This window comes from Vigna umbellata, chromosome 1, assembly GCF_029865625.1.
Source record: "Vigna umbellata cultivar VRB3 chromosome 1, Vumbellata_1.0, whole genome shotgun sequence".
NCBI lineage: Eukaryota > Viridiplantae > Streptophyta > Magnoliopsida > Fabales > Fabaceae > Vigna > Vigna umbellata.
The window spans coordinates 99,110,590-99,125,962 of record NC_142165.1 but is presented as its reverse complement, the minus strand read 5'-3'; the positions used below and the strand labels follow the sequence as shown (position 1 = coordinate 99,125,962).

At 33.0% G+C, this 15,373-nt stretch overlaps 2 protein-coding genes and 1 non-coding gene across 5 annotated transcripts; 2 read left to right on the top strand and 1 right to left on the bottom strand.

Moving 5' to 3' along the window:
- Positions 1-276: 276 nt before the first annotated feature.
- On the top strand, positions 277-5,621 carry LOC124830690 (protein LONGIFOLIA 1-like). 2 transcript variants are annotated; one of them, XM_088105064.1, is made up of 7 exons: positions 277-478; positions 718-876; positions 975-1,222; positions 1,601-1,671; positions 1,930-3,900; positions 4,024-4,174; positions 4,728-5,621. In XM_088105064.1, exons 3-7 carry the CDS (start codon positions 1,078-1,080, stop codon positions 5,531-5,533), a joined length of 3,144 nt encoding a protein of 1,047 aa, XP_087961190.1. In that variant the 5' UTR covers positions 277-478; positions 718-876; positions 975-1,077; the 3' UTR covers positions 5,534-5,621. The 2 variants fall into 2 exon arrangements, with proteins under 2 accessions (XP_087961190.1, XP_087961189.1); XM_088105063.1 differs by having other exon boundaries at positions 277-609.
- Positions 5,622-6,602: 981 nt separating this feature from the next.
- On the top strand, positions 6,603-6,674 carry TRNAT-CGU (transfer RNA threonine (anticodon CGU)). The gene has a single exon. It is a non-coding gene; the product is annotated as a tRNA-Thr (tRNA).
- Positions 6,675-12,190: 5,516 nt separating this feature from the next.
- TCP17 (TCP domain protein 17) lies at positions 12,191-14,275 on the bottom strand. Of its 2 annotated transcripts, none has more exons than XM_047304474.2 (2): positions 14,100-14,275; positions 12,191-13,673 (listed from the first exon to the last, which is right to left on the bottom strand). In XM_047304474.2, exon 2 carries the CDS (start codon positions 13,579-13,581, stop codon positions 12,487-12,489), a length of 1,095 nt encoding a protein of 364 aa, XP_047160430.1. In that variant the 5' UTR covers positions 13,582-13,673; positions 14,100-14,275; the 3' UTR covers positions 12,191-12,486. The 2 variants fall into 2 exon arrangements, with proteins under 2 accessions (XP_047160430.1, XP_087961188.1); XM_088105062.1 differs by lacking the exon at positions 14,100-14,275 and adding an exon at positions 13,900-14,089.
- Between the last annotated feature and the right edge of the window lie 1,098 nt (positions 14,276-15,373).

Here is a 15,373-nt window from a genome sequence, read left to right as displayed (position 1 = left end):
TGAAACATACAATTTGCTAAAAAAAGAAAAAAAAATATGTATTATGGAATTAAACTCGTTTTATATTTTTTTAAAATGTATTTAGTTGAAATTCTTTAAAAAATATATATCTTTTTTACGCAAATGGTCCCCCTAACCTAATTGGTCAGGAAAGAGAAATAAAAATGGCCAGTCGTATCTCAGTATGGAGGACAACTGAATTGACCCACTAAACTTTTCTCAATTTTGTTGTCTTTCTTACAATGAAAATGCTATATATAATATATAACCAAAACAAAAGACATGGACTTTCTGACCAGCTCTGACCAGATTGGGTGTCCATTTTCACCATTCTCTAATTGTTCTCTCAGGAGAAACATTAAGACCATCTTCTTGGATATGCAGAAATTCATTTGCACTGTATACTGAAACTAGTTCATTTAGTTGGTTCAAGCTATTGTGTGTGTATTTGTTCCACTGCGTTTTTTTTTCTGCAAATGTAAGGAGCATTGGCTCTTTTTAATTTGCCTGTTTCTTTATTTTTTGTAAAACCAATACCCAGAGGATATTACAAGTTCTAATTGAAAATTTTAGGAAAGACGGTACTGTCGGCAAGACTTACTCTATTTTGTAAGGAACCAAATCTATATTATTTGATGAAATCAATTAGAGAATATTTGGCATGAAATATTTACCGTAGCCCTGTAATTTAGAAATATTACTTTTTTTTATGTGTAGCTACGATGGAACTCAACCTCTTTGTGAATGCTGCATATGGAACTGCAAAACATAGACCTGGAGAATTGCTCCATTGACTTGTAGTTGTCTTATTAACTGTGTCTGTACTAAAGTTTAGTGAGCAAAGGGTTTAAGCCCAATGGATTGATTTTTCGGAAGGTAAGGACTAAGGACCCTTTGAGCTGTCTGAAATACTGATTCTGTGTTATACTTATTGTTGCTTAACTGACTCTGCAAGCTTCGTTTGCACTTGGTAGTGTTGGTAGATTTGGAGTACAAATCATGAAGCTCTTGAAGAGGGAGTAATTGTAATTGATTGTGGTAGTTGAGAGGTCGAGTTTAATTCGAGAAGAGGTAGATATGGCAGCAAAGTTCTTACATTCTTTAGCAGATGACAACCCAGATTTAAAAAAGCAGATAGGATGCATGACTGGGATTTTCCAACTCTTTGATCGTCATCACATTATTTCCTCTCCCCACATTACCCAGAAGAGGCATCATACAGGTAATCCTTTGGTAGTTGCTAGTCACGTGTTTCTATAAATTTATTTTATGTCAGCGTGGCTTTCATAAGTTGATCTTTTTTTTGTTTTCTTTCTGTTTTCCTTTCATCGGTTTCATATGTTTTATCACCAGTGCTGTTTCTTAATGGTTGATTTGTCACAAGGATACTAGTCTCATGTCGTAGTCTTGGGTTTCAACTCTTTTTTGTTTTGTTTGTCTTGGTCCCTTTGAACTTCATTCGATTCTTTGCACATATTACTAAATTAGGTCTCCATAAAATAATTAGCTCATGACCTTTGCACCACTCAGTGTTGGTTCCTGGCCTTGTTTATCTATTTCATTAGAGTGTTCGAATCTAACGTTTCTGTTTTTGTCTTAGGTTATTCCCTCTTCAATTATGACAGTCTGGAAACAGGTTCTAATATCATACACCAGCCGCAATCAACAGCTGTAAGAACCTTCCTTTACATGTTTCACAAATTGTATACCGTTTATGCTTCACAAGTTCTTGAATAATATTTCAATTTGAGGAATGGAAGTTACGCTACCAGATCAAATTTTTGGTCGAGTAAATTTGTACTATCTACTTGTGTCAGATGTAAAAAGGCTGAGAATTGGTTGTTATCTTCCTGAAAATCGTTTCAGCATTTGCTGATTAAGTTTAATTGAATGGAACTAAACTTAGGCCATTTCGTGAGTTTGTTGCAGGATATGAGGGGTATGAGTGATAAGCACAAAATTTCAGCTGAATCATCGAGAACCTCATTCTGTTCCTCTTGTTCATCATCCATGTCCTCTTTGGACTATAAAGCTGAAGCAGATGCTCCCTTTGACCGGATTGGTTTTCCTGAAACTCCTATGAGGGACCCAGTCATGAACCAAGCAAGTACCTCTCCCCATTTAGGATGTCCATCCCTTGATCTGAGGGATGTGGTGAAGGAATGTATATATAGGGAAGCCAGAGGACTGTGCAGAGAAAGGGATTCCCCTAGACAATTTCAGATGTCTAAATCTGTTGATAGAAAGCAAACTCCTATTGATCTAAAGGAGTCCTTGCGAGTCCTTGCTATACTTAGAGAAACACCTCGGCATTATGTTGAAGCTAAAGAACTTCCTAGACTATCAAATGAAGTAAAAGATGGACATTGGCATTCCATTTCAAAGGATGCTCCTCGGTTTTCTTATGATGGAAGAACAACATGTGAGGTATCTTTTGACTCGCATGATACCTTGAAATGCCCACAAAAGCTAAAAGAGCTTCCTAGACTTTCACTGGACAGTAGGGAAGGTTCATGGCGCTCAAACGGCTCTGATTCAAAACTCAGTAACCTCTCAAGAAATTCCAATACAGGTGACGCCTCCACCTCAGTTGACAACATTTCTAGTCTACAACAGCGTTCAGCATCTCAGAGACGGTCACCTGGTATTGTAGCAAAGTTAATGGGCTTGGAAGCATTGCCAGAGTCCTATGTGGCTTGTGATACCAAGTCAAGTTTGAGTGAAACTGACTCAAGTAAAGGTAATAATCAGTTTGGGAAAAATGGATTCGTTACACCACTTCCAGTTTCTAATTTCCCTGAATTCCCATTGAAAGAGAAAGAGATGACTTCCCCACGGTGGAAGAATCCTGATTTGGTTGTCAAACCAATATTGAGTACAAGGTTTCCCATTGAACCTGCACCATGGAAGCAGCCGGATGGGAACCTAAGCTCTGAGAAACTAACTTCCAGGGTCATAAAACCTACAGCAAGAACCCCGGATTCATTTCCTTCAGTTTATAGTGAGATTGAGAATAGATTAAAGGATCTTGAATTTAAACAATCTGGAAGGGATCTCAGAGCACTCAAACGGATATTAGAAACAATGCAAGTAAAGGGTCTATTAGAGAGCAGAAAAGAAGAACAAGCTTCAAATGTTGTTAGAAATAAAAGAGACTATGAACTAAAATCGACCTCAATTCAGCATTCTACGAGGCAGGAAACAGCCTGGGAATCTGATTCTGCAGTGGCTATAGAGTCACCAATAGTGATCATGAAACCAGCAAAAAATGTTGAAAAAAGTGGACCTTTTGCTTCTTCAGTCTTTCCATTTCATGAACTTTCTGATTCCGACAAACTTCAGAGTGATGGTGTACATGTACATGGTAAAAAAGGCACACCTTCCAGTCAAATAGCCAAAGACCGGTCTCCTAGAACAAGTCCCAAGGATGCTTCTACCAGTTTTAGCGAAAAGAAAGTGAATAGTATCAAGACTAGAAAATCAACACAATCCCTACCAAGGTCTACACAATTTCCAAAAGAAAATGGTCCAAGCTCAGTAAAGAGTTCAGAATCTGCTAGCCCAAGAATGCAGCAGAAGAAGTCAGCATCGGAGAAGCAATCTTGCCTTCTTACCTCATCATCAGATTCAAATAATCCCAGAAGGCAGTTCTGTAAGCAGACAACACACTCAGGTTCTCCCAGTCAAAAACTGAGACCTAAAGTCCCTAATTCACAGAGCAGTGATGACAGACTCAGTGAGACTAGCAATGAACAAAGAAGTTTAAGTAGCCAGTGGGATGAAGTATCTCTGCAATCAGACAGTATCTCTTTCGACTCAAAGATGGATGCTGAAGTTGTTGATAGCCAATGCCCATCTAGGAAGGCTGTTGAGCATTTGGTTTCAGGATCCATGCATAAGGTTAGAACTACGATGATCTCTTTTCATTCAATATTTCTGATTAGTTCAATGAGAACATTAAAACTTTTAGGAGTAATATATTCCAATTATCAGTCGATATCTAATTTTTACTAAATTTTGCAGAAATCAACTCCGAGGTGGGATGAGGATGAGTCAATTGCAGAACTTACAACACACGCCTCAGATCATCCAAGTCTCGGATCAGTTGTTGATGTCTCAGTATACAAATTCGGTATGCCATCCCCAGTAAAGAATATATCCTATTCTCGTAAAGGTAATATTTCTGTCTTCCAAATCACAATAAAAAAAACGGAGTTTTATAGTCAGATTAAAAAAGACAAATTCCTGGCTTTGTCAGTCAGTTCATCCTCAAGATTGATTACAACATTATGTTTAAAAGAAATTTTAGTCCTTTTCTACCTGAAATGCTACCTCCTGTAAGAGATTAGAAATCCTTTTCTTGTGATGCATTGACCATAACTAGAGTTGACCATGCTGATATCCTACAAAGACGTCAAAGTAATTTGTCACTTAGATATGATGATGATGCATAACTGTATTTGAGCCACTGATTTTTCTGGTTCGTAGCCATCCTTATTAAGTAACGTTCAAATTTTCTCAAAGGCAAGTGCGATGAGCATCACATTCAAGGTGTCTTAGGCTTTATGTTTTCTTCCTGGCATAATCTTAATTTTCTGATAAAATTGAAGCAAGTATTCACTAGAAAAGGAATTTTAATGTGTATATTTCACATGTAATAGTCTAATATAATTTGCAAGATTTGTACGTTCCTATAGACTATTTACCTATAAGCTCAAATTCTGCAGTTGAAAACGCTCAAGAATCTAAAGAAAATTATCATACAGATCAGTGGAGCCCTGCAGAAGGCCTCTTCCTTAACAATACAAGATATAGAGAGATCAACCACAAGAAATTGCAAAGCATAGGTCGCCTTATTGAAAAGCTTAGACAGCTAAACTCAAGTCACGATGAGACTAGAATCGATTACATAGCTTCCCTTTGTGAAAATACAAACTCAGACCACAGATACATTGCTGAGATACTATTGGCTTCAGGTCTACTTCTGAGAGCTTTGAGTTCTGAGCTGCTGACCTTTCAACATCACTCATCAGGTCATCCCATTAATCCTGAGTTATTCCTTGTGTTGGAACAAACCAAGTTAAGTAGTTTGCTTTCGAAAGAAGGGGGCAGCGATGGAAAAATTGCTTACAGGAAGCCAAATACGGAGAAGTGGCACAGGAAACTCATCTTTGATACTGTGAATGAGATTCTTCGTACAAAGCTAGGCTCTTCTCGTGAGCCATGGTTCAAGCCGGATGGACTTACAAGGAAATTCGTCACTGCACAGAAGCTTCTTAAAGAACTATGCTTTGAGATACAAAAACTTAAATATGTGAAACCAGATAGCAAAGATGAAGGGGATGATCTGAAAAGTATGCTAGGGGAAGATGTGATGCGTCACTCGGAAAATTGGACAGGTTTCCCTGGTGAATTACCCGGGGTTGTGTTGGATGTTGAGAGACAGATATTTAAGGACTTAATTGATGAATTTGTGATTGATGAAAGTTTGGGAGTGACGTACAATAGGCACAGCAAGCTATTTGGAAAGTAGTTCATTTCATTTGTTCATTTACAAATAATATTTTTTGTATCAAATCCATGAAAGTTTAAGGATTAAGAGCTTTGATTGTTTTTGCTAAGCTGTGAAGCAAGTAACTTTAACACGGATTTACATCATAAGTATTCTCAAAAATTGATGGTGGAACTTGTGTGTCAGCTATAACTTTGGCTTCTGAAATTGAGTTTGTCTTCACCAATTTCCTTGGGAGAAAAATATTGAAGTTGCATACCTCAATGAAAGTGGAGAAAAAAACTGGCAAATGCCATGCACATGTCTCTTGAAGAATCCATATTGTAGGCCAACAAAAGGGTTCAATGTCCATCTCCTTTTTACTGTAAAATCTGCTACATTCTTGTAGAAAGGAATTGATGTACCAAATTCCAAAGTAGCTATAAGGTTAGTGATAAAAGTTAGAAAAGAGGGCAAAAGAGGTTGTGGTTTAACTCTCCCATTAATATTTGGGAGATATAAAATTGATTTGAAGATTTGGAAAGAAGAGTATAAGAGATTATAGATACAACTCCTTCACTAATAAAAGAATACCAAATTCCAAGCCATGAAATCAGAATACTGTTCCGGATTGCACTTGTGACATTCAATAGTCCATAGTCATCAATCCAAAGACATATATGCAAAATTTAGGCATAGAATCAACTTCACTGAATTCTGTACTTAATGGTTAGAACTGAAAATAACTTATGCTGCAAGCTTTCTTCGGAGTTGAACGGTTAATGAAAAGATAAAATTAATTAATTAAAAGGGTAGGTAGTAGAGAAATTAGAAGATAATGGCTATAGACCGAGAAAGACAAATAAATCAATGTGCTTATATTTTATTTGATAAATTTAGACATGTTGCTGTTTTGCAAAAAATAGTATAAAATGAGAAATAAAAAGCAAGAAGCATGGGGTAAATTTGGGCTAATTTTACTTTATATATAGTTTCCATCAATAATATAAAATGAGAAATAAAAAGCAAGAAACACGGGAAATGAAATCTCTTATTACCTTGATTAATTAGTAATATAAAAATTATTAATACAAATCCTATATATCGACCAGCCTCCGTAGCATAGTGGTAGTGCGTTCGCTTCGTAAGCGAAAGGTCGTGAGTTCGATCCTCGCCGGGGGCTTTTTACTTATTTTCCATCTTCAATTTTTAATGAAATCAAACACACTTATTGCGCCAGTCCGATTCTCAACCTCATGCATAAAAAAAATGTAAAACATGTTTTTTTATTTAAAAAATAAATAAAAAATCACCAAATTAGTCCTGCGTCTCATTTATTTTGAAACTATTTTTATATTTTCTAATTACTTTTTCTGAAATATGAAAAAAACACACACCCAAAATTATCAGTTTAAGATATAAAAAATACATTTGGCAATGTTTTAAAAATGGGATGTGTCAATGAGTTCACTGATCCAGAAACAAATTAAATATTCTAGCCTGTTTACAAATTACACTTTGTATTTGGTAACCAAGAAACAGCAATAAATAAATAAACAACAGAAAAATGAAGTATTTAAAATGTCATTGAATACTTGTTAAAATGCATAAAGAAAAGAAAATGATATAATTTGAAGAAGAAAAGAAAGAATTGGAGGTAGCATGAGTGGTCCCTTATCTATCCAATGTTCATGAAAATCAACAATGAAAATTTGTTTGTTGGCAAAGAGTGCTCTTTTGATCTGCATGCCTATAAACTGTATGCAACTTACCTATATGCTTCTGTTTTTCCTTTTTCTTCTAACTCTATATGGATTATGGTCAATTTGTTAGATACAACAACTACTTCTATGCCACACAAAAAATAGTAAAACAACAACAACAAATAGGACCACTTCTATATTCAAGCCTTTATATATATATATGCTTATAGTGCTACAAAATGACATTATTCCTATTATAATATTATACACTTCATTTCTTTATTATCATTATTAGTATAATTATAAGAATAAAGAGAAAAGTAAAACTTTATGTATGCCACTAAGATAAATTTATGTTTTGTTTGAAGTTCTAACCCATTGAAATAATATCGTTAGAATTTATCATTTTATATAGATATCTGTTTACAGTTTATAATTTCTTCCTGGTTTTATTTTTAAAAGATATTTTGAATATCCAAAAGATAAATGTATATTTATTTATTTTTAATCTTAAAAATATAAAATTATTGGATATATTAGAATACGTTTTTATTTCTGTCAATTTATTTTATTTTAAAAAATTACTAATTAGTAAATATGGTAAATGCTAATGAATTAGCAATGGTTAGAAATTAAATTTATATGTTAACGAATTTCTAAGAAAATCTTTCCTTTGAATAAAATTAAATGAATTGTGTTTGAAATTTTTATTATTACAATTATAGTAGAATTTAATTAATATGCATTCTCAAGCTATTATGGTTAGAATAGATTGTCAATATATTCATGATTTTTTTGCAAGCTGAATTTGATTGAAATAAATAACGAGTTGGCAAACATGTTTTCAGAGAAGGCATTATTGCAAAATATAAATTCTATAACACATTGTTTATAGTAGTTGTTAAACAATCGATGTTAGCAAAATACAGTAACACTTGGTAAATAAATGCAACTTTATACAAGAATTATAATTTAATTATAATGTAAATCATATATATTTTACACATCGGACCCCACATCGTTCTAAACTGAGGAATTTGTTTTATTAATGTCAATTGAAAATCTTGTAAGATTTAGGATTTAGGTTTTAGACTGTTAGATTTTTTTTTATAATTAGAATGTGAGTTGAGTTTGTAAAGACTTGTTTATTGTAAACACCACTTGAAATATGAGTTGGAGGTAATTAAATGAAAACTTGAGTTGAACTAGTAATGTGACTTTGTGAAACTTTAATTAGTTTACCAATAACTTGACCTAAACTTAGTGATAATAGATACAAACCATTATAAAAATTCTTTTCTTTTTTGTATTTCTTAATTTTATTTAAAAAAAGGAAAACAAACATGGTAGTTTGACAAAACCAAAAAAATAAAATATACGTGATATTTGTTAAAAGATTTTTAAATTAAAATTTAATTCTTGTAAATTTCTGTATTAATACAGGTTAAACAAACATCTCCTCCCTTTTAAAAAAAGTGGTCATTATACTTATTGAAATACAGTAAAAACTATGTATGTGAGATAATATATCTAACAATACTTAAATATAAGGAAATTTCATCTACCAAATTTAAGCATGGAAATCATCACAATAAATACTAGGAAAATTTAGAAAATACATATTTTATTTTATGAAATCAAGAATATTAAATAAACTTAACTAACATCCTTAATTAGTGTGAAATTACGTCACTTGTATGCAAGTCTAGAGGTAGTAACCTAACCAAATATTTAAATTGTCATTATTATTAAGCAAGATGATATAATTAATATCATAATTTCAACCATGCAATGACATGTATCTCACAAAACTAAACCTATATATATATATATATATATATATATATATATATATATATATATATATTCACTGAGTGTACTAAATCGAGGGAAATTCTCTAGAACTAATGAGCTTGAAACTCAATTTTTCTATCGAAAATTATTCAAAACATTAAAGTTAGCACAAATGGTTAAGTGTTGCACAAATTAAGCAATACAATCTGGAAACAAAAAATTATATATACAATCTGTAAATTTTTTTAGAAAAGATAATAAAGTAAAATATGAACATGTGTACCACTAATATATAAGAGAACGATTTGTAAAATTATAGTGTGATAATTAATTATGTAGGTCTACATCGAAACCAACTATACTGACTTTCTTCAATCAAAATCGAAACAACTTTTACTATGTCCAAAGCTTTTGTGATAACTAAAAGATTTTCTGATATTTCATCTTGAGATTATTTAGTGAGCTAACATGTGAGTATTCTGTTGAAGAATGCAGTTGATAATTTAGGTCTGTCTGTTGTTTACTTTTTTACTTTAATGGAGGAAGCTTTAATTATGAGGGTGTGCAGTAATTAATTGCAATAATATATAAAAAAAAATATGGTAAGTGGAGGGTAATGCGGCACACCAAACTTCACATGGCAGTGGTAACTGTTGTAAGAAAAAAAAATGGCATATCCATAAATGTAACTGCTTCGTCTTTATTTCTTTGATAGTAATAAAAAGCTTAGAATTGGGACCACCATGTAAATTTTGGCTTTTTTTCTTTGATGAGAGAGCTTTAAAAACCCAATCTTGGATCTTGTGATATATTATTGTCTACAGGCAGAAGAGGAGAGACTGCTTTCAAGATCAGTACTCTGCTTCAGATTTGATGTTGCTTCCTTTTCATCATCAGAAAAACTGCAGATTCCAATACATTTTCTCACTTTTTCACTTTGTGTTACAACCATGCTTCTATCAGTTCCATGCCTTCATCAATATGCTGTTAAAGAGGCTACAAAGATGAACCCCTTTTCGATTTCCTATTTCCCTTCACTATTTATATCTTTCTCCTCTCTATTAACATTTCTTTATCAACCTTATTTCACTACTTTTTCTCTCTATCAAACCTCGCTCCTGCACCATGCAAACAATCACACATTTTACTTCTCTCTTTTTTCTTTTTTTTATCTTTTAAATTACCATATTAATTTTAAGCTAAAGTTGTTTAATAGTTTTAAGAAACATATATTTCCAACCTTATGTTTTATTCTTAAGAAATCGTTTTAAGAGATCCTTTTATTTTGAAGAAGGACGTTTGACTTACAAATGCTTTTAATATCATAACATCACATACTGTATACACTATCTAACATTTTCATTTGTTTCCATTTAGATAGTAAAAAGAAAAAAAAAACAAAACATGCATCCATTAACAATAACATATTTATGACAAACCAATGAATTAACCAACCATACCACACGCTTGCATGTATATGATGTAAACGATGAAATTAAACGCATAAACTTAATGTACATACACGCATATATTTACTTACATTGCTACTTACCTTTTTTTTTTTGTTGGGATAACATAACTACATAATCTTAGACTATGCAACCGTATCACTAGACGAAAAAAAAAAACGTAAATGCGTATTTTACTTTTATCAGAAAAAGAATTTATAAATGTAAACCATGATGAATAAATGCATATATTTATCCGTAAATTCTGTTATAAATAATATATATATATTTTTATAGGGTAGTTGTAGGTATGAATGAATAGGTTCGGTATCCCTTTATAGACAAAAATCTACATTTATCTAATGAAATGAAAAGTGTATCCTCCTCCCTTAATATCTTTTCCCTTTTCGATTGATGAAAATTCTTTTGTGACGAAAATGTTTCAGTTAGTTATTTTTGTTTATTCTATTATCTCCTCCATCACTCGTGTCGTGAGAAGAGACACTTTGCTCTATTTGTAGACTCGTGAGAATCTTCGTTCTACAAGTTCTTTTATAACTGGGTTTCTTAGATTTTGCTTTTTGGTTGTAGATATTTTTTAAGCAATACTATAAATGATGAAAGAAAAAACACAAAACCTTCTCACGAGGTAATTATTATGGCTGTTAGGCCGAACCGTTGCGATCCTTTTGCATCATACGCATGTCTTGGTTTCACTCAGCTTAAATCTGACATTCTGAAAATAGCAATTATGCAGAAAGCTTAAATATGAGTGCATGGATGTGTACAGGTGAGAGAAGCGTTCTTGGGATTGATTTCCCCGAGTCGTTCAACACTTCCTTGGTCAGATCGTCCGCAAAAAGCAACACATGTTAGGAGAAAAAAGTTCAAGAGCAGCAGCGTTAAATGGCAAATAAAATAATATATTGCTCATCAAGACACTTGGAGTCATTTCGAAAATCCCCATTACTCCTATAGCTTCCGTTTGAAATGAGAGGACAGCATGCAAGTGTGTGAGAGTGAGAGCACGTAAAGTTCAAAAAAGTAAGAACAGTGTATATGTTGATCAGGCTACATCAATTATGTATGCATGTTGGACTTCATAATTAATCAATTGTACTCTTTTCAAACAAACATTACCATATGCTCAGTACACAGTGATCTCAATTAGATAGCTGTGAAAATAGTACCATTTTAAGCTTCCTTTTGTACTCAAATGGGATAATAGCATTTTGAATAAAGCATAATATGTCAATGAAAGATGGAGTACAAGGCTACCCCACTTTCACGAGTTTTCTCTTATAGTACACTGATGACTTCACTTGTATTTATATATTACACCTTAATCTGACTTTCAACGTAATCATCAATTATCACTTATAACATGAAAGATAATCCAATCTAAGAGATTAAGTCATCAGATAAGAAAGTCTGATGTCTGCACAAGAAAACATTTGAGGCTGATCAGTTTTGGGGTTACCTTGTTTTGATAAAATATTTACATTATGATTATTTTGTCCAAAGTTAAACCATTTAATATACATGACTCAAGGTTGTGTATATGGTGTCACGAACCAAAAAATAATTCAAGTTTAAACGAAAACACTAGAACTATTTGGACTTGAAGTCTAGTTAACAAGAGTCTACCTATAATGAAAATGATCGAACGCGTCCCACTCGGTTATTTAAGAGTTTAAACTATTAGATTAAATCATTCCAACAAATTCATATGAAAGATCTAACACATAAGCACATGAGCACTAATTCAGAATATTTTATTATACCTCGTATTCATAATGATTAATCAAATCAACAAGGTATCTAAAGGTTGCAACCACAAAGTTCAATTCAAATATAAATATTGTATATGTATAGCCAGCATTGCCATACTTACAAAATTAAGACTCACGGCTGAGTGCGAAAATTTAATTCATGTGCTTTAGCTGTTGAACACTGATATGAAGAATATCCTGGAAGGATACTACGTACCCTTATATCTTGCTTGCGTTGTTGACATCGTTTGCGACAGAAAGGGAGATGATGAGGAGCTTCAAGAACGAGTACTGCCCTTACCTTGTTGGCTACGATCGCTATTATCTGAATCAAAAAGCTTGGAACTTAAAGATGTTGGAAGGCGTCTAAGAGGTGAAGTGGTGGAATGAATAGATTGGATGAGAGGATGAGGCATCATGACTTGGGAACTTGAGCTAAAGATCTGAACACTGTTGGATTGTCTTGGATCGCTTTCCACCGAGTAAAAAGCAGATGGTGTAGCAGAAGGTGGACAAAAAAGTAATTGGGGACCAGATGCTCCACAGAAATTAGAAGATGAAAATTGCACACTACTGCCACTGCTTGGATGGGAAGGAAATAATTCATGGCTTCCAAGGTGGGATAAAGATAGAGTTGAAGGTTCAGAATGATGGTAGGAGTTATGTGTGATGGCATTGTTTGACAAACCAGGTAAATAAGAGCTATTAGTCCCAAGGGGGAAGACCTTACAATGAGCTGAAGATTCTTCTCTATTGCGAGTACTAACACCAACAATTCCATTTTGATGATTTTCTAGTTCATTTGGTTTGATCCAGAACTTGCCCTTCTGGGAGGTTGAGACACTTTCAGCTAACTCCGTACGGTTTTGAGAATCTAAATCCCAATACCTTGTTGACTTTGTCATGAGGTTTTGGTTTCCCCCATCCTTTAAAAAAGAGGAATTAACACCATCATACAAGCTTCCAAGAGAGAACTGAGAGGTACCTGACAGTGGAGTTTGTTGGTGAAACTGAGCAAAACAGTGAGGAAATTGAAGTGGTGGGAGTTTATCAATATCAGATTTGGTGACTTCAAGCAACCAATCTACCACCTTGCTAGGTTGGTTCAGTCCAAGCTTGTCTTGAAGATCATATAACTGAATTGCTGTTGGCACAGACAGTCTAATCCTTCGGTCCCTCAGTCCCCTAATGGTGCAAACCTTGCTGTGCCTATCTTTTCCTCCCAAAGAACGAGACACTCGTACAATTCTTGGGTTTCTGAATGCTGACCATGATCTTGAGGTGGAGGCTGCCTTTGACAACTTTTCAATTTTAATGTTCTCGCCCTCTTGTTGATTGCCTTGCTGAACTTTACTTGAACTTTCATTCATCATGTTTCTTATAATCTCATCATTTTCTTCTTGATAATATCATACAATAAGATCAACCTTTTCGATATCATGCACTGCAACCGACTAACCCCGATCTGATAAACAAGAGGAAAGGAAAAAGTTATAATATCAGAAAACTTTTTTTTTTCTTACTGCGCAGTTTTTAAGTATACGTTTACAGCAAAACTATATGTGCTAAACTTGTTGCTTACTTGACTGGAAAACATCCCAGAATAGATTAAAAAATTAGAGAGCCAAAATCATGGGTCAGAAAGAAACAAGAAGATAGTGTAAAAAGTTCAACACTGAAATCAGCTTTACCAATTGTACAAGAGCACTGAAATTATAGTGGTCGAAAACTAGGGCAAAGAGAACTCTACTGAGTCAATTGATAGTGTTATGAAAGTGAATCTAAGGCAGAAAGATGAGTTTGGAGGAAAAATTGAGACATGCATGGTTAGGTTTTGAGTGAAAAGATTAGAAGCATGAGTGTGAGTAGTGAGATAAGAAGATGAACTTACGTGAGAGAGGAAAGTGTGGATATAAGGTTTTGAGCATAGAAGAAATGGAGGAGACTGCAGAAGTAGAAACTTCGTACAAATCTTCAATGTTAACTAGTGGAGCAGATGACCTCAAGTTTCGACTTCAGCCTTTTTTTTGCTGCAAAGGAATAATAATGTTGCATCGAATTGAGAATTTTTGTAAAGAAAAGGTTAGCATTTTACAGCATCATATGGGTGTAAATGTCAAAATTAATAATAATAATAAGAAGAAGAAGAATTAGTTCACCTTCACCATGTGGCATCCTTGTCAAGTGGCACGTCAACCATTGCTTCTCTTGACTTTCTCAATCTCTTTGCACCACATGCTCATCAGCAATTAATATTAGCCTCTGCCTTAATTAATAATCACTCTTAATCAAACTCAACTCTTAATTATTAACTTATTCAAACTTCCACTCTAATTACATTACTTTTTTCAAACTGTTTATCGCTTAGTTACTCCTTTAAAATTACAAAAAGACTGCAAAATTTACACTTTCTGTATTCTTTTTGAAGGTGAATATCAGATATTTATATCTTTTTTTTAAATTAACTTGATGACTAAATTAATAGTTCACTAAAATTTAAAACACTGAATACAGAATATATATATATATATATTATATATATATATATATATATATATAAGAGGTTTTCTCTTAGTTATTATCTTATACATATACAAGAGGTTTTTCATAGTTATTAATCATAGATAGCTTCAGTGTCGGACTAATTTAGGTTTGCCTGTGCCGGCTAGCCCAACAGGACTGACAATGAAAAGTTAGGAAAAATATTTAATATTGTACCTTTATTAATCCATTTACTATTTTTAGTTCTATTTTAATAATAAATAAAAAAAGCATCAGCAACAATACATTTTAAACAAAAATTTCTTAAAAATGTAGACACAAAAATATGGAGCTCTTAATTTGTATGGTCAATATTTTAAATGCAATTAACATTTTTTTGTTTGGGATATTCGTTATTTTTATTAAACTTACTAAATTCCTTGTCATATTTAAGAAAATAAACAAATTTATAACATAAATTGTTAGGAAACTATATATACGATGTAGTTTTAATCGTCTCTTGCATTATAAATTTCAGTTCTATTTTTTTTTAATTGTAAAGGCGTTTTAATCATTTTTATTATTTATGATACGTGACATTGTTATTTATGTATTATATTTTGAAAATTTGAAATGATTAATTGTTCCTTTTTACGATAATATTTGTCTGTGTTAAAGTTTATT

Coding starts and splice junctions, on each gene's coding strand:
- LOC124830690 (XM_088105064.1), top strand. CDS start 1,078: ATGGCAGCAAAGTTCTTACATTCTTTAGCAGATGACAACCCAGATTTA. Junction 1,223..1,600: donor CCAGAAGAGGCATCATACAG/GTAATCCTTTGG, acceptor TTTTTGTCTTAG/GTTATTCCCTCTTCAATTAT. Junction 3,901..4,023: donor TTTCAGGATCCATGCATAAG/GTTAGAACTACG, acceptor TAAATTTTGCAG/AAATCAACTCCGAGGTGGGA.
- TCP17 (XM_047304474.2), bottom strand. CDS start 13,581: ATGATGAATGAAAGTTCAAGTAAAGTTCAGCAAGGCAATCAACAAGAG.